Consider the following 20,454-nt stretch of genomic DNA (forward strand, 5'->3'; position numbering starts at 1 on the left):
TAAACAGTACACAAAAAAAATATCAGTGAGGTTCAAATCGGCGATCTTGAAGGCCGTCTTATTCCGCACCTAAGGGTCCTGAAATGTATATTTTTGTTAAAAAATATCCACGTTTCTCACGTTGTTAGGTGGTGCCACATTCTGTACGGTAAGTTATCTAAATGATCTTCTTCCATCTGCCACGTAATACGTAAATATTGCTCACCTTTCAGGTTGATATAAAAAAAAGTATGGTCCAATTATGGTATTATTTACCTTCCCAACGCATATATAAAATTTTCAAGCTATTTGGTTTCAATAAATGCAAATTTTCAGTAGACCAACAGTGAGTATTGTGTCTATTGAAATAGTATTTAACATTACTAGTACGGTAAAAGGGTTTTTACTGGCGAACAGAAGGATATGACTGGCGAGCCGCAGGCGCAGAGCCTGGGGCTCGCCAGTCATATCCTTCTGTTCGCCAGTAAAAACCCGTTACCTTGGGTGTATTGTTCAATATTTTATTTGTTTCTCACTTGTAAATAACTATTATAAACTATTAAAAACCTTAGAAGGTCCTATATTTGAAGAAACATCGTATGAGCTTTAGAGCCTTGGAAACGCACGTCAGCATGGCACTTATTGTGTTGTCTAGTTCTGTCATTTAGATTTTTCGATTTATCGTTTTAGATGCATTGAAATGAGTGTGGCGCAAGCTATATTACTGAGGAAGCAGCAATTGTGACTGAAAATTTGCCTGAATCAACTTTGGATGTCATTTAAACTTATAATAGTTTAAAATATATGGCTGTATGAGCACAAGCAGGTGTATAAAAATTTTTATGGTATACTGAATCGTAAACGTCTGTTTATTTATCTCTGTCTCTACGCGTAAAGAATCTCTTTACAGGCTAGATCGGTAAAAAATTTTACGGGCTGTCACTTTTTTAACGATTTAATATGTATTTAAAATCTACATAGAAGAAAATTATACAAAACACAGAAAAAAAATTAACAATCATGTTCGTAAGGATTCAAAGATTCTTGAGCATCAGGAGTAAAAAATGATCTGGAAGCATGGTGCCTTGGTTTCTTGCAATTTGACTAGGACGTATTTTTCATGGTCGGTAATGTCATCTACAGTTAATTTGAGTAATTCACCTCGGCGACAAGCACCATACAAGGAAAAGATAAGCACAACCTTGCACAGTAAGAAATCATTCGAAGCATCCAATATAAATTTGCAACAGACAAAACATTGATTTTTTCGATGCATAACGTAAATTTTGGTTTTTCATAAATGCCATCATCTTTTCAAATCTGTGAAACCAATGATAATTATGTACCTATATTATTATTATAATATTATATGCTTGCAACAAAACGAAGCATGACAAACCTAGATATGTCAACATTTTCATTAACGATAAAAGCCTTCTTCAACATAAAAAATTTAGTCCATAAACTTGATACTTTTGACAAACTGGAATCGTAGGTACGCCAGTATAACAGTTTCATTTAAGTCGGTACTGATGGCCGTTTTCTGTCTCCATTCATTGAATGCTTTTAGTTCATTTCCATATCGACTTCGTGACTTCTCTGGGAATAATTAACTCTTCGCTTCTTGTCCTGCTTGTTTTATTTCTTTTGGAAGATCCATTTTCCGATAATACATAAAAGACAACCCACAGCACCAAAACGTTTCTTTGTTTACACAAATTTTTCCGTTGTCATGCTAACATTTGTCAGACGTTTTCAACTGCTATTGCGATTGAACATATTACGCTGCATTGCTCCAAAAAATGCTAGAATTTTTATGAAATTCAGTATACCATAAATAAAATTTAGTATACCATAAAACATTGTACAAAGCTCGCCCGTTGTCGAACTTTTCGTGCTCGCACAGCTAAGAAGCTCGCTATCGCTCGCTCGTTAGATACTGTACTCACAGGTAAAGTTCTATATAACGGGCTTACATCGTAAATAACTACTGGCTAGCCAGTTAAGTGACATTTTCATGTTGAATACAGTGACTTGATAAATTGATGTTTACAAGTGAGGAACAAATAAATGCCTTTACTGGTGAACAAAGCGTTGTAGCTCCAAATAATGTTTTAAAAATATAATTGTACTCTTTCACTTCTTGTTAGTAGCCACGCTGCAAATTCTTATCTTCTGGCAAAATCACTTGGTGTGTTCTGTATTTAAACGGACGCCTACCATTTTTCTTCAAGTGCACCGCGAAATACCAAAATTTGATTCAAGTTATTGGATAGGAATGTCTCTATTTTCAACAACAGTTAAGAAAACATTGAGCACCGTGTCATCATGTTCGGTGATATTTGCGAATATCCTCTTTTCCATCTTAAACTGACCTTTACTTTTTAAATTATCAATAATTTGCTTCAAATATCTCCTATACAATTGTTTCTTGTTCGGATATAATTTGCTGAACATTTGGCGAATAAGACTGAAGCTTTTGTTGCATTTCCCATGCACCAGGATCATATGAAAATAGTCCTCGTTACTGAAATTTTCCAGAATTTCTACTACTTATATTATTGCAACAATGATAATGATAAAGCTCCAAAAATACGAACAATCTTTTTGTTACATATGTCCAACTCACAGATCAAATACTTATTTTTTTCACTAGCAGCCATGACGCATGCAAATGTCGATTCATTTAGAGGTAGCAAATTCAACTTTTGCGACCACGGGTTCAAAAAGAAGATTGAGGTCGCAATACTTGATGTGATTATTTTTTAAAAAATGAATGCTACTAACATTACTTGAGTATACGAATGGTAGTTGATAGACGGTAGAAGATAAAATGATTAATTCAGTGACAAGTGTAAACGGTTTTCTTTGTGTTGAAGATTTAGATTAAGTTTGATTAAAAATCAAAACAAAATCATGTTGCGTCAAAAAATTGAATGTTTATTTTTTCAATTTATTGTCTTATGGTTTCTACTAGTGAAAAAAATAGTATATTAACCACGGTTGCAAAGCCACTTCTAGACCTCGCGCTTCAGAGCCCTCGACGCTGCGCGTCTCGGGTTCTAATTTGCGCTCGGTTTTGCAACCTTGGCTAATAATATAGTATTTTTAACAACTGGCTTTGAATTAAATGGAAAGTTCTTGACTTATTTTAATAAATAACTTTTTAATTATTATTGATTTTAGAATATTGGTTGTATTTGTTTGCAGTAAAAAAAGCAAGCTTTCCATTTAGAAAAAATATACCGAGTGTTCCATTTAAAAAATAAAGTTGGTGTCATTTCCGGTTCTATAGGAAGTGGTAATACGCTGGTGTGTTTGCCATTAGATACATATTTTAAGTTGATACAAATCTGCTCAAGAAATTATAGGTTGGTCTCTAAAAATAAAAAAGTTACAGGAGTTGTATGAAACAAAAAAAAAAAACACCTTTATACATGTCTCTAATTGTATAATTGCAGGATTTTGAATACTGTGTATTAAGTGGTGATCGAGAATGCACATACTTGACTGGAGAAGTACATGAAGGTATTGGAGACCATAGACGCCAATCAATGTTCTTTTGTGGCCATCGATCCGAGTGCTTACCATTTAACACTAAAGGAGCATTGGAAAAAGCGAAAAGAGTCGTTGAACAACATTATGCTGTGGTGGGAGTGCTTGAAGATTTAAATAAAACTTTAATCGTTTTAGAAAACTACATACCAAAATTTTTTACAGGAGCATCTTCTATTTACTGGAGTAAGTCCCATATCATTCAGTTTTAAACTGTAGTAGGCTATCGTTATTGGCATCACAAATTCGGTTATATGCAGAAACCTTATACACAGTGTTCTTTAACACTGGTCATTGGGATTTAAGTGCAAATCTTTGAGAAGTGTTAACAAGTTTTCTATCAGCAATTTGATAGAATATTTGACTAATATTTTATAAGGCAGTTTCAGTCACATTTTATGGTACAGAACAAAATAATAATAATTATAGTATACTTGCCCAACAGAATCATGTTCCAATGATATGACAATAGAGTGAATTTATAATATATGTAAACTTGAACTTACAGAGCATTCTGACTAAACTTAAAACTAATGGCAAGTCCGTAAAACTAGATATTAATTGACCCTTTTCCTGTAAGATCGTAAAACTTCTATAGTGACTTTCCGTGCGCACGCATCTTCAAAACCACGTTGGAAATAGTATCCGTCACTCCGGCAGCAGAGCAAAGGCCTGTGACAACAAACCGCGTTGACAGAATGCAACCGGCTACACATGCGTAATATGTCGCTCATTGGTTAATTTTAACTTTGCGCTCCAAAAATCTGACTTCGCCTGCGCGATGTTGTCTCACTCTGTATCATTGGAATTTATATAATGTCTACTCACTTTGCTTACAGGAAAAGGGTCAATTATAAAGCGACATATAGCAATGGAAAAAAAATAAAAATTATGCAATATTATACAGAGCATACTAAAATCAAAAATTAAATCTTTTACAAATTATTTTTTCATTTTATAGTTTGGAACTGAATAAATCATACTCACCATATTCTTTTAATCTATTCTAGTAAGTATGTGATAATTAGTTATAGCGAAGCTTTCCTGCTAATATTTGTACGCGGCATAGTTGTATAAAATGTCGGTCAAGCAAAGTTGTGCGTGGACCGATTACTCCACCCCCCACACAAGATACACATAAATAAAAATACGTAAAAACCAAATATAGCAACACATACATTACACAAAATAATAAAACATAGGGAATCATGGGTACCCAGTCGCTTTGAATTGTCTTTCTTTCAATAAACGTTCGTAAGTTCCGGCGTTTCTTTTTTAACCTTAGGACAGAACAGAGTACACACAAAAAAAACATGGTTTTAATTTCATCGACAATATTTACGGTCAACCACAAATCCCGGATCACTAATACAAACTTTCAAAAACTTGAAAGTTTCCGATCGACAACCCCGTATTTTGCGCACCACTCGCTTGTCTTTTAACGGTTGAATTTTTGAAAATTACTTGGAATTTTCCAGCATGAGAATTTACAACAAATATAAATAATAAATCAAGGAAAAGTCATCCAAATACCTTAGATATTATAATGTTAGTCAAATTAATAATATGCCCAATTAACCGATATTCCTAAAAAGTCCTGTGACAACATTTAATGAACTAAAAATGCGAAAACGAGATTTATGACAATGGACATCTGAGGGATTTTTCCGTGGATTTTGGCAAATGCTTCGAGAGCGTCTTCGTGGTTAAATGATCCCTCGAGATGGTCGGCTCCGGGTACATAAACATCGAAAATGAGGATTAAAAATCGAACACCCGGTGGTGTTTAAGAAAAACAGACATTTAAAGTACCCAATCTCATGCACAAAAGAAGAAAATGCATTTAACACATACCTGTAGAATCTGACCTCACGCTTATCAACACCTGTCGCAGCGTCCTTCAATACTCACACCTGAAGACCACTACGGGGAACTACCGGATCGGTGGAAAGCTCGGAACGCAGGTGAAAACAATGCTTTTCGCCGAAAAAAGAAAGAGAAAGCACACTCAGCAGTGCACAGACTTTCGGGATATAAAGAAAAATTACCACCTTTGTCAACGTCTCTGCAACAAGTATCCGGTCACTCGCGCTTCGTCATTCTTGCCCCTCCAACCCATAGATGTTAAATTAAGTTACCTAGATACCCGACTACCTAACCCTGCGCTGCAGAGAGAAGTGAAGCTTCAAGGTCGAGTGGCCGCCATTTGTCAGAAAGGCAAAACATTGCTGTCAATGTATGATCGCTTGGTAATATATTAGGAAAATAGTGCTAAATACAGGGTGTTATTGAAATACTGGAAACAAAAAATCTGGTGAATGTAGGGAACCTAAGAAGTCAAATGAACGTTTGTTGTTTAGTAAAATTTTGAAAGGAAAATTTAACCCCTATCCAAACATTCATTCCTCCACTGATAAATAATGGTTTCACGAAAAAATGTGAAACCTAGTAACTGAAAACTGTCGAGGTGTAACTACTGTTGCTATTAATTTATTGCTAGCAACAAATAAACAATGACAATAATTAATGAACTGACAATTAAAACTTCAAAATCATAATTTAATCGACCATAAAATGAAACAAAACGTAACGTATGCAACTAGAGCAAGTTTTCAAAATGTCCACCACCATTTCGTATACACGCTTCCGCACGTCTAATCAATGATTGTTGCCTTGTTCATGTAGAGTTCTCCACACCACAAAAGGTGAAACTCCCACTCGGTAAGACAATCGTCTAATGCTTATACCTGGATCGTTTTCAACGACATTCAAAATTTCTTCTTCGGCATCAAGTGTCCGTTCTGTCCTTTCACGACCACGATCACTAAAACGGGTTGAAATTTCCCATTTTCTCGTAGACGCTCAACAACGTTAGCAAATGTTTTATGATTTGGCAATCTTCGTTCGGGAAATGCTTCTTGGTATAAACGTCGAGCTTCCAAGGAGTTTCTTAAGGCTTGTCCATACATCAGAACCATGTCAGTCATTTCAGAATTAGAAAAATTCATTTTGTTCTTCCAAAAAATTGCAAAAACGTCAAAAAATGATGGGCTAATGAATGTATTGTCATGTTAACAAGCAACAATTTTACCTACTTTAAATTACTATAGTGATCAAATTTACCTTTAACATTTTTGGAATCAGTAGCGCACACGCAAATTTTAACAGATTTTCAATCAATTTTATCTCGAAAACTAAAGGATTTTTATTAGATCAATATTTGATGCATTAATTCTCTACATCATGACCAATTACCTTAAAAAAAGTTTCCATCTATTTCAAAAATACCCTGTATATGTATGTACGTTGCGAACTGTTTCATGTGTATTGGGGGTGAATGTGTATGATTACGTGAATTAAAGTATAGTTCCAAAAAGTGTTGGTTTATTAAGAGCGAAATATGCCGGCATCGTGTTCCGTATTTGGGTGTACAAATCGGTTTAAACCAGGAGGAAACGTCCAGTTTTTTGGGTAATTTGCGGTCGATTGCTAAATCGGTTTGTCTTTTTATTATGTGATTTTGTCTTTAGATTTCCCCTGAAAAATGAAAAGCTCTTGGAACAGTGGGTTAGAGTAATGAAAAGAAAAAAATTTACACCAACAAAAGCCAGTAAATTGTGTAGTGACCCTTTCACTGAAAGTGATTATTTGGTGCGTCCTGGCACGTATTTACTGCTTAGGTATTTTTTTAATTTTAATGACTTCTGATTTATGTAAGAATTGGAAAACTATTTTAATTATTTTTCCTCAATAACGTAACATTTGTAGTATATTTTAAGTTATATGTACTTTTGTTGTATGTCAGGATTGGCAAGCTAACAATAAAATGTGCATCTGATTTCCTTAGAACAAATAAATCATATTTTACCCTTACTTTCACCATTACCGTAATACGATTCTACAGTATTTTGCCTCTTTGACAAATGGCCGCCATAGGCTTCACTTTACGCGCCGCAGTTGCGCATCTAGTAGAGTATAAGGTTAAAATCTATGCTCCAACCCCTGCTCAAGCGCCATCTCCTCTTCTCGCGCGGCGCGCTTTTTAATTTGAACCGGGGTACGACCGTGATAATGGATTTGTAAATCCTTTACACTTCCTGAGAATAAAGCCCAACATGATATTGACTTTCTGTAACATATTAGCCACATGCTCGTTAAAATTAAAGTTATCGTTATAGTGTACACCAAGATCTTTAATAGATGTAGTTCGCTGAAGAAGGTAATTTCCAAGATGATAATAATCGATCTGGGGAAAATTATGTAATAATGTGAAGGTGAGAACTTTACATTTATTTCTATTCAACTCCAAATTATTCGAACAACACCACTTTCGAAGCTTAGTTAGATCACTTTGTAGTTTAACAGTGCTATCTATCATCTTTAAGATCCGCGAAAATATAAAATTGGGAATATTGAATAACTTCCACCATATCACTTGCACTAATTGTAAAGAATAAAAGTCTAAGTGTAGATCCTTATGGAAACCTTTTATTAACGAATCAGAGAAGCCAAAAAGTGACATCTTAAAGAGTAAAATATGCTGGTCAATTTTATCAGGCCTCTGCAATCAAGTGTGCCTGTTATAATCTGTGATACACAAGATAAATTAGTAAGAGCTAATCTACCTGAAATAAATCCATGCTGATATATGCTTCTTTGATATTGAAATAAATTTGACGGTACAAAACGCTTTCAATTGTATATAAACCGATACAGGTCGGTAATTTTGGACACCAGAGAAATCACCGTATTTATGGACTGGTTATGCTTTAGCAACTTTCCACATATTAGGAAAACAGACATATTTAATACAAAGATTAAATAAATAACATTATGCCTCTAGAAAAACAGCCAAACAACCTGTAACAATAGAGGAGGGGATCTGATCTATCCCAAAAAAGCGACTGTTTTCAAGTTATTTGACAGTTCTTAACACATCGTTCTCGGCGACTTGAGCATGTATGGATAAATTGTTGTATTTCCTACATAAATAACTATCACCAACTGATTGACTGACTTGCAACGAACTGAACGATGAATGAAAAGGAGATGCAAATATGTTAACAATGTCTAATGGAATATTTATCATAGGAATAATCATCTAAATGCACCATATTGGGAATCGAAGTTCGACCAATTTTCTCTTTTTATTAATAATATTATTATTTAATATTATTATTATTTAAAGCGATCGGGCAGAGACCAAGGCCTGTTATACTCGCGCTACTCAGTATGGAATAACAAATCCGTTTATGCAAAAATTACTAATTTAAATCGATGTCCGCGCGTCCTTTGGTTCGAATTAATAGTAAATAATTAGGTGACCCCTTATGCGTCTCTGTGCTAAACTGGGTAAGTTCAGTTGTAAGAGTCTTTCGCTATAGCGGGGACGTATTCTACCTAATGGTATTCTGGTTGCTTTGCGCTGAATTGGTCCTAACAGCAAAATGTTTCGCTGCAGGACAAGAGTCCAAACACTATTCGCAAATTCCAGAATAGGCCTAACGAAAGCTTTATACAATTTAACAAACACCGTGAGACGTGTTTTGCAAAAAACCTTACTTAAAAGATAAAGCGCGGAACTAGCTCTCTTAGCAACATATGTGATGTGATGTGACCAGGAAAGTTTAGAACTAATGAAAACACCCAAATCTCGACAACAGACCGCTTTGACAAGTTGCGTGCCACCGATGCTGTACGAAAACTGTGGATTGTATTTTCCAATGCATAAAACTCTACATTTTTGGGTGTTGTGAGCGAAAGCTGGTTAGAAAATTTTCTGTGAGTCTTGCAGTTAACCTCAGAATCCGATCTCTTAAAAACTCGCCACAGTGCCCGTTTTTTTTTAATTAACTTTAAAATTTTATTTTTAATCCAAGGATTTTTAGAAGACCTCTTGCTAGTAAAGGTGGCTGTCTTAATTCGACGGTGTTGAACAAGATTTTTTAAAAAGTTTCCAATTGTCGGCAACTGATGTATGGGACAACATAGAAACTATAGCCATCTCCTTTAAGTTTTGATTTATTGCTTTATAATCTGTTGCTGTCCTCTTAAATGAGACAGTCCTCTTTTGAGGCATAAAGCAAATTTGAAGATCCACTGTTAGGGTTAGATGATCTGGCTTACCAATGGGGTCGAGGTATTCTAAGTTGACAAGAGAGCTACTGTCGGAGGAGATTATTAAGTCTAGAGTAAGGGCTCCTGGTTAGATCTATATCTTGTTGGTTGCGAAACCATTTGATTTAAGTGACTGCTTACTAGCAATTCAACCAAAAGTTGACGGGCCACTACAAGTTCTGTTAGGGTCTAAAGACCATGATATGTCTGGCATATTTAAGTCACCAAAGATAAAGGTATTGTTGTGTTTACCTGCGGTGCTGGACATAAAGTTTACCGATATTTTATTCTTGGCAATCGAGGACGACGGAGGTCGATAACACAACCCACGACAAATGAAACAGTCTTATTAGAAATTGTTAGAAATAGCCCCTCAACACTACAATTGTCAAATGGTACAGGAGTAATACGAAAGTTAGAAAGGATTAGGTCTGAAAGGTGTATGAAAAAACCACCACCTTTGGAACCAAGACGATCTTTCCGAAATATAGTGTAACCATTCAGCGAAACCAAGCCATCCACGATTGCAGGATTCAGCCAGGTCTCGGTTAACAGAACAATGGACGGTTTGTCGTGCTCAATCGAGGAACAAAAGTCGTTATACTTAGCCGAGAGTGACGCAATATTTGAGTAGACTATTGAACATACAAAATAGTTAGAATAAAGTAGTTACAATAAAGTGTGAATGAGAATATTAAAAAAGAAAAAAATGTTTAAATAGTTATTTACACAATTAGTTATGAAAAGTGGGATATTGTTTGACGAGTCCTAACAGTTTGCCAAAACGACCGAAGGGAGTTTTGCAAGTTAGGCGAGTCAAACAATGCCCATTTCATAACCTTTTATGTACAAAATTGTATCTGATTTTGTTGAATTTTACCATTTGAATGCATTTTTAATTTTGTTATCACAAACCTTTATAAATATGGCAATTGGGTAAGTACGCAGCCGTCTGAAAAACAAGTGAATCATTGTTTTCAACCAAAAGTCAAAAGTGACAATTGGCTTTGTAAATTGAGCGATTCTAACTGTGAACTGCTTTAGGACGTTGAAGAAAGTGCTAATGTTGCATTAAATTCGTTAATATTAGTAAATTAAAACGCAGATATGACGGAAAATACAAAAATTTGAAGAGTGGTGCCAAGAATTGCCACAATTAATGAAAAGGTAATGTTGGCCTATTTTGAAAGCACCAAAAGAGTCAGGCCAAATTGTTTCTAAGAATTGTACTTGCACTAATCTTGTGTTTAATTTAAATAATAAACCATAACGACGTATTGCTTTTGACTTTTTAACTTCCCCGGAGAACCTCCGGGAAGTTATTTCATATCCATTAAACGAGTTATGAAATGAATTCTCATTACGTAACTGAGTTATGAAATGAGGTGACAGTCATGAAAAAATTGACTTTTGACAACTGTCAACAATTTTGAAATAACCTAGCTTTCATAACGAAATTGGATAAAATATTTTTCCTACTCCCCTCATCGTAATCATACCATTAATACATGGTTTTCATGGACGTAAGTTCGTTTTACGAAATGATTACGGTTGTTAATGACGACGGGACGTAAGTGATTTACTTACGTCCCTTAGGAAAAAAAGTGCATCAGGACACGCGCTCTGTTAATTTATATTTATGGTAATGTTACAGTTTGTACAATTACTAACATTGTTAACAAAATTGGGATATTTATTTAGTACATTTTTTGATAATTCAATGTTATTATCACCTTCTTTATCCGCAACAATTAGTTCCGTAGTTTCATTTGACACTATCATCGCCGAAGATACTTCAATGTTGTTATCACCATTTTTATCAGCAAAATGTAGTTCCGTGGTTTCATTTGACACTATCATCGCCGAGGAGGCTTCAGTAGAATTTGTACCCTGATTATCATATAAAACTTTATTAGCAATCGCTTTTTTATTAGCAATAGACTCAGCAACGTAGGTTTCCGCAATACTACCGGACTTCCAACCCCCATGTCTCTTTAGTGTGAGAACTTCTGCTCCCGTATTTGCTAACAAAGTTGTCGAGGTTCTTCTGAACGAATGACCTGTATAGGTTTTAGGGTTGTCTAAATTCAAATATGTTGCTATCTTACAGGGGATTTCAGCGATTTTATTTTTGCCGACGGGTTGATTAACACATCTCCCTCCCCGATAACGCATGAAAAAACGTACATTTACAATTTTGGATCTAATATTGATATATTTTTTGACAATTTGCAAATAGCAAACTTTATTTTCTCTACAGGCCGTAATTGTAAAGGTACGTGGCATTCCATTTTTCGAATTTGGTATTTTAACAAAAATTATTTCGTCTGTTTCCTCCACATCCGTCAATTTCATTTCGCACAACTCCTGGCCACGACATGCCCCAGCAATTCCCATAATCATGACTACCTAAAATGTTTGATTTAGGCGAGATTACAATTAAAAGTTTAGCATACCTTCATAAGTAAGTACATATCATCCGGAGCGCCTTCAAGAAATAAATTTATCTCTTCTCTTGTGAACACAGAGACCTTTTTCGGCCTATATCCATCATTTTTTCTTTTCAAAAACGCAGGTAATTTGGGATACTTGGATATGTCGACATTTTCATTTATGAATAATGTACTCTTAAGCATCGAGTACTCACACCACAAACTGGATGGAGCCTTGAATTTTTTAGATTTCTCCAGAAAATACGCCAATAGCAAGAACTCCGAAACGATGGTGGTGCCTTTATCTGTACACCATTCTTTGAACAATTTGTATGTTAACTCGTACCGTTTCATCGACTTCTCTGGAAACAAATCCGAACAAGCCTCTTTCGCTTCGTCTTCTACGTTGAAAGCACTCATTTTTAAACCACCATGACCACAATTAACACAATTTAATTGAAATTGACAAATTTCCTTTTATTTGTGTTTATAAACAACTGCATGTAGGTGCTGCCTAGTAACGTTTCAGATGTATGCTGAGGCTGGCTAATAACGTTTCAGTTGTATTTGTACTATCACAATAAATTAATTAATTACTTTTCTTCATGAAAATTTTATCGTCTGGGGAGTAGGAAAAATGTTATAAACAATTCGGGAGGTAGAATATTAACCAGCCTCGAACTCCATTGCTTGCCCTCGGGGTATCCCCTCGGGCGCAATCACGTTCTCGTCTGGATTCTTCAATAGCGAATTTTGTGCGTCATTAATATGTTTACCGATTTCTGTCTATTAAATGCGTATTTACATTTCTAAAGGTTGGTTGGTAGTAAAGTCATAACTGTATCCTGCATGTAAAATCGGTAGAGCAATAATATTACCTTACTGAAATGTCAATTGTCAACATTTGTCAAGGAATTGAAAAGCAATGAATGTGAAAGACCACAATGTAAGTAACTTTACCGGTTTCATTTGAACTGTTTAATCCTTGACTGGCTCCATTTTTAACATTTTCGGGCAATACGTCGCCTAATTCCATCATTTTTCTAATTCTGTTAAAAACAATTTTTTGAGTAAACAGCGAAATGTAACTATGACACCGAAATATATCATGCAAACGTGATCAACCAAATTTATTTATTTTTTAATTAATGTTTGGATTATTAGATTAAAATGGGCAGAAACCGATAAAATCTTGAACGCACCGCGAATGTAAACAAAATATCGAATCACAAAATATCGAATATACAAAATATCGAAAAACATATCATCGAAACTACAAAATATCGAAATATATCGAAAATTTCTTATGATGACGCTTGCACTGTTATTGCCGACATTGCTTGCATTCAAACTATATTGAGCGTCCAGCAGATTAATGAAATCTACGTTATAATAAGTACTCCATTATTAATTGCAATAATAAAAAATCGTAGAGACTCAGTGTCCGCGAAAATAAAAGTGTCATCATTTTTCGACTCATTCAGATTGAAAATATGGATTTTCGTTACGTTGAAAGTCAGAAAAATAAGAAGAAACTGTACTGTGGCGGTTTTTTCTGCACAAAAGAAAAATCAACAGAGAACGCGCTATACTGGAAATGCGATCAATGGGTCAATGTCAGGCACGTGCCACCATCAACAATCTAGGAATTTTCACCTTAAAGAGGGAACATGCTCACGATGGAGACGTTTTAAAGCTAGAAGTGGTATAGGCTGTTAGCAAAATAAAGCAAAAAGCTGAACTGGAAAAGATGCTCCAAGAGCGATAATATCCGAAGTTATGTCATCCATGAGTACTGCTGCTATTACGCATTTTCCATCGGTTAGTAGTCAAAGTCGTAATGTAAGGCATTGTCGTGAAAATCAAAATCCTGTACCAACAGTTCCATTGATATTGAGTGGTTTGACAATTTCAGACAAGTATAAAAATACGGCAAAAGGGGATCAGTTCCTTATATATGATTCACAGGATGAAGACAGAGTTATTATTTTTGGAACACCTAAAAATTTAGAATTACTTCGTTGCTGCCCTACATGGTTGTTGGATGGTACATTTCAAACTGTTCCTAGTCTCTTCTATCAGTTATATACAATCCATGGCGAAATAGAAGATGCATATTTCCCTCTGGTATTTGGGCTTCTGCCACAAAAAACTGAAGGTATATACGTGAAAATGTTTGAAAAAATCAGAGAATTTTTAAATGTTCCAAAAGTACAGAGAATAATAGCTGACTTTGAATTGGCTGCTATCAATCACTTTTATTTCCATCTGCATTAAGTCACGGATGTTATTTTCACTACCGTCAATATATACGAAGACATCTATAAACTAATGGAAAGCAATATTTATGACTCAGACAAGGATTTTCATTTGTTTGTTAAAAAACTAATTTCTATTGCATTTGTTCCCGTCGAGCATGTTATTAGAGCATTCGATGTGTTGCAAGCGATATACTAGAAGATGCCCAGTCGTGCCCAGTCTGTCATATTATATTTTAAAAATACTTGGATTGGTCGAAAAATGCCCAAAAGAGAGCCAAAATTTAGACACAGTCTTTGGGATTTTTTCGATGCAATCGTACAAAATTTTCCACTACTAACAATGCAGTAGAAGCGTGGCACAGGAGTTTAAATAATCAGTTTTATGCCAAAAAACCATCAGTTTGGGCGTTTTTTGATGGACTTAAAAGAGATCAGTCAATGACTGAATTGAAAATAACTCAACAAGGTGCCCGATTGAAAGAACCTCCAAGAAAAAAGTACAAAGACAAAAATAAAAAATTACAGGTGGTAGTCAACCATTTTAGTGAAAGCTATCAAAATACAAACGATTTCTATATTAATTATTATTTAACAAATGTAGCATGTAACTTGTAATAAAACCTTAGATCATATAATAAATAGATACCAATACTCAAACCGAAAGCTGTGACTAGACATGAAGCTATCTGTTGTCGTTTTCTACGTCAAGGGAAGTAGTATAATGCTATCCTTGTGTGATCACCACATCTTCATCTTTGTTATATGCATTTCATCTGTATATGTCTATTTCACTTCCATCCTTGTACCGCACCAGCGCAACAAATCGCTTTTAACCTCTCTTTCGTGTTCATGTACCAAAAACAATTTTAGAATTTAGCACAAAAATCCTATTTTAACTGATGTAATCATAAAGGATCACAATTGCTGCCCAATAATTTACTGTTCCTTTCGTTATCTACTGTGAATTATTTATAAAATCAAGCTGTCAACATCTTTCGTACGAAGTTAGTTCAGACATACATACTTCCTAAAATTTAGGAGCGCAAAATTCAAATAGTGATCAGGCAAGGATAGCTTTATTGTAATCCCTCCATGTACAAGAGAGATGTGTGAAAGGAGGACGTCGTCACAGGCTCTCCTAGGGAAAGAACACGGCGTGGTGGTATCTATTTATTATATGATCTAAGAATAAAACTTTATTTTTAAAAATTAATCGTTTTGCAAAATGGATATTACTCATTCTCTTAATATTTTCTATATTTACAATTTCCATATTTTGCGGTTCGATATTTTCTTTTCGATATTTTGTTTTTCTATATTTTGTATATTCGATATTTTGCTGATCGATATTTTGTCGTTTCGATATTTTGTATATTCGATATTTAGTTTTTTGATATATTACCATGGCCGACTAGTATAAAGATTATGGCCTGTCCAAGAGGTACCATACGTGTTGCCATCTATCAATAATTACACTTAATAATTTAGCAAAATTTTAATTTGATTTGACATTATGAGACTTCAAAACGTGTAATGGTCGTTTGTTTCGGTATGAATGCCTTTGTGCCTTTCAAAAAGGGTTAATAATTCTTTTGTCGTTTTTGAATTATTAATAGATGACAGCACGTATGGTACCCTTGGACAGGCCATAATCTTTAAACTAGTCGGCCATGATATTACATGCGATATTTTCTTTTCGATATTTTGTTTTTCGATAAAGTTTCCACCACCCATATAGAACAACAGGATGTAGTGCGGATTGTAGTAACATGAGTGGAGCTTAAAGGTGAGAAGAAAATCGACGAAAAAATGCCAAAGGGATCCGTATGGAAATGCAGGTTAGCAGTTAAAGACAAAAAAAAGGCAGATTGAGGGTGGGGATTATAATAGGGGTCAAAGGGGAGCTGAAAGAGGTAGAGGAAAGTAAAAATGAGATGAAAGAAGAGGATCTCATGGAGAGAAAAACAATAATCAATGCTGAAAAATGGAGAATTCTAACGGCGTATAGTAAAGGAATGGAACAGATGAGGAAAAAAAGTAGATAGGTATGCGCTGGAGACAACGCATCGTTATTAATAGTGGGGGATTTTAATACAATAATAGCGACAAAGGGCACAAAATGAGAAAATTGTTTGGAAACGACAAAAAAACAGACAAAGTAGAGAAGAAAGAATTCAGGTCATTATGGGAGATTTACGTGAATAGGGACAAGAGGGAGGACAGTGACAGATTATAAGTTAACTAACCAGAAAGCATGAGGGGCATTTACCAACTTTAGCATCAGCGAACATGCCACTGGAAGTATAGCTGAGGGGAGGAACAGAGGAAGGAAAAACAAACTTAAGGGTAATAGAAAAAAGGAGAATTGGAAGAGCAAAAGGAGTTGAACATTTTAGGAAAAAGATGGAAAAATGGGGTCTACAGCAGAAGGTATAGATGATAAAATGGAGCAATTGAGACAGCACACAGAAGAGTGAGGATGAATGGAAAGGAGAGTGAAAGTTATAGAACGAATAACGGTCAACGTCACGGGTGCCCTTGTACCGCTAACCTGTTCTCTGCATATGTAAGCAACATTGTAGAAATTTTCCAGGGGGTACAAGTAGGCGGAGTGGTGATAGGAAAAGAGAAGTTGGGGTCCTTTGCATATGGGGATGATTTGGTCATTCTGTCAAGGGATGAAAGGGGGATGAAAGAGATGATTAACCAGCTAGAGAGACAACTACAAGTGAATGTAGCGAAAAGTAAGATAATGATATTGAAAAAAGCAAAGCGAAAACGTAAAGAAGCAGAACGGTTGTGAGAAGAGAAAGAAACTGAAGCACCTTGGAGTTCGGTTCAATCAGAGGTTTTTGTTGAAAAAGACTTACTAAGAAGAGCTAATAAGGTATTAGGGATAATCTGGGTAATAGGGGATAGAAAGTTTAGGTATGACTGTAGAAGGAAAATGATGGTGTTTCATGCATATGGGGAGATTGAAAGACAAGAGGGATGAGAATGCACATAGAGTTCAGGTACAATGGTCAATACCTGGGAATAATAAGCGAGGACTGATCGAAGAACCTGGACAGAGAGAACGGGAAGGAGAAAAGCTGATTACCAGATTCAGGTGTGGAAATGAGGAGGGTGAAAATAGTTTTTAAATGGACGAAGAGGGTGTAAGAAAAACCAAAATTTGTTATATCTTTCGTCCAGAGTTTGTCAAGTACATACAAGATAACTTTGCGGCCGAATTTTCGATCGCCCGATTCCTATTAAATTTGATGTATGTTATTATGTCATAGCCTATTTGCCAAGCCATGCAGTGAATTTAGCAAAGTTATTTTTGTTGTAATTCATTAATTATTATTTTGTTTTTCACAAAAAACGAACTGAAATTGATTTACGAAATACTAGTCTAATATTCTGATAAATTTCACTTGAAACTTCCTGCTACAAAACTTGTTAATAAAAACCAAAATTTTTAGCACGTAAATCCTTATGGCGTTATTAGCGTTCAGAAAGTTAAATTTCTGTATATACATCAAACAAATTTGATTTAAAATATAAGCACAGCACGGAATATAAAATATATTTAAATTGAGTAGGTATTGATTTGCAAACTTAACTATTGTATTGCATGTGAAGTGTCACATTTAAATATATTTTATATTCCGTGCAGTGTTTTAAATTTTAAATCAAATTTGTTTGATCAGTTCAAGAAAGATATAAATTTAGTAGTTTCTACCTAATATATAAGATGTTTTAGATCTCACGGTATCGAAATTTGTTTAAATACATTTGATGATTTAATATTTAAATATTAATTCATTTGTATATATTTTTTAGATGAGATAAGCAGATTCAATCATATTAATAAGAATGGATTTAAGCCATCTGTCAGTGAAGATGTGAAAAAGAAAGTGAGATCCAACTTTACAAGAGAAATTGAATTTTATCAGTTTTGTAAGCAAAGACTTCATAAGCAGTATTTAGCATTAAAGACATCTAACGAGATAAGGATTTAAGCTAAAATGCATATATAAAATAATTACACATAATATCAAATTTTTGTTAGCCGATGTAATTTTAGCAAAATAAATCCTCCAAATTTCTTACAGGGTGTTATTCACACGAAACAGTTTCAGACTGTCAACATTTTGTTCTTATGTTCAACATACGACATAATTCATTTACAGCATAACTGTTATTTTTAATTGCTAATGAGCTGTTCAACTGATATGTAAACCAGTTTGTGTAAGCGTTAAATTTACATGGTTTACCGTTATAGTTTTCGATCTCAGTAATTATGCATAACTCATGTCAGAATGACTGGCCGATGTTGACAGTTGAGAGGTTCGCATGTGAATATTAAAACAATAATTTTAGGTTAGGCAGTTTGTGGCTTAATTCCTTTTTGAAGTGATTGTATTACATACAGCTGGTTTCACAAAAAACGGGAAAAGATGAGCAAATCAGGTTCGCATAGATCATTGAAAAGCAATGGGAATATGACGTTCATGTCACTGTCATTTTTTCCGATTTTAATGAAACCAGCTGTACATTCCTTTTATTCATGAAACTGACTAGGTATCTTGAAGACTAGAGAGATGTGTGTGTGTGTGATTGTGTTCCTAGTTGTCTGGGTTTTTGCCGATAAATATTTGGTAAGACGCACAAATTTTACTCATGCAGCTATGTCGAGCCAGGGATAAACCGTCGGAAAAATCTTGTTCACTGAATACCCTTTTAAGGCTTCCACACACACAGAGGGAAGACTGTGCTGTTAAAAGAGTGCACGCTTGTCTTAAGTTAAACCCGTACTCTCGAACTGCACACACACACTCCTGCTTCCTCGTCAGTTCTGTGGCATCCCTATGTTAACGAAAAAACATATTTATTTTATGACAGTGGCGTGCATTTGGATTATAAAAAAAACAATTTTAAAATAAGGAGTGTGACGATAAAAATGTCAAATATTCAAAATAGTAATTAGTGATACCAATTCAATCACATTGTTGATATTTCTTTTGAAAATAATGTGTAAATTAGAGCATAGGAAGAAAATAATTAAGCAATGGATAAAAAACCCTGGATATCCAAGACATTTTATAGCCAGAAATTTGAAAATAGCCCGAAGTACCGTCGACAGAGTTTTGAATAAGTACCTTGAGACCAAGTCTATCGATCGTAAGCCCGGTTTTGATCGAAAATATGGTGCTCATAATCCTCAGCTTAACAAAATAATTGCAAGAAACGCAGCATGTCTGTTAGGGATGTGGCAAAAAAATGCCGTACTAACGAAGGTATGGTGCAAAGAGCTACACAGCGTGCAAATATGAAAACTCATAAAAACCAAAAATACCAAAAGGGTCGGAAAAACAGCGTAAAGTAATTAAAACTAGAGCCCGTAAGCTGTACTCCTTAATTTGTTCAAAAAATTGTTGTCTCGTTTTGGATGACGAAACGTATGTCAAAACGGACTTTTCGACATTGCCCGACCCTAGTTATTATACATCATTTGAAGGAGAAATTCTTCCAGAATCTGAGTCTTCCATTGCTATAGAGAAATTTGGCACTAAATATTTGGTATGGCAGGCCATTTGTCAGTGCGGTTTGAGGTCTTCATCGTTTGTTATCAAAGGAAGTATTTCGGCAGATGTATATATATTAAAGAATGTTTAAAAAAAAGATTGATACCTTTCATTCAAAAACACAATGGTGCAACGTTGTGGCCATATTTGGCCACTTCTGATTATGCCAGGGCGACGATTGCTTAGAACAACATGGTATTGATTATGTCCCAAAAAACATAAACCCTCCAAATGTACCACAGTGCCGAGCCATCGAAAGATATTGGTCTATAGTTAAAAAGAAACTAAAAACAACTCAAAAAACAGCGAAAGATGAAAAAGATTTTGCCCTAAAGTGGACCGGATCAACCAAGAAGATTAAAAATCACACTGTCAGAAACATTATGAAAGACATTAAAAAGAAGATTAGAAAAGAATGGGACGGAGCCTAACTGATATCATTGTTTAATATAGAACTTAACTTCAAGAAACAGTCTTTTAAATAAAACCAAAATTAGTATTATACCTTTTAAAAAAAAGCCGTTGCGTAATTTTGAA

General features: G+C 34.9%; 1 protein-coding gene across 1 annotated transcript in view; it reads left to right on the forward strand.

The window, feature by feature from the left end:
- LOC135143119 (heparan sulfate 2-O-sulfotransferase pipe) overlaps positions 1 to 18,438 on the forward strand; it is a 268,339-nt gene extending 249,901 nt beyond the window's left edge. Inside the window, exons 6-7 of the mRNA XM_064074982.1 lie at positions 3,441 to 3,720; positions 18,173 to 18,438. Coding sequence (XP_063931052.1) covers positions 3,441 to 3,720; positions 18,173 to 18,351 — 459 coding nt within the window. The 3' untranslated portion in view covers positions 18,352 to 18,438. The remainder of the gene's footprint in view (positions 1 to 3,440; positions 3,721 to 18,172) is intronic.
- Positions 18,439 to 20,454: the final 2,016 nt, after the last annotated feature.

The sequence above is a fragment of the Zophobas morio genome, unplaced genomic scaffold (assembly GCF_036711695.1).
Source record: "Zophobas morio isolate AGI-343-1 ecotype UQ-CSIRO unplaced genomic scaffold, CSIRO_AGI_Zmor_V1 ptg000058l, whole genome shotgun sequence".
NCBI classification, from domain to species: Eukaryota; Metazoa; Arthropoda; class Insecta; order Coleoptera; family Tenebrionidae; genus Zophobas; species Zophobas morio.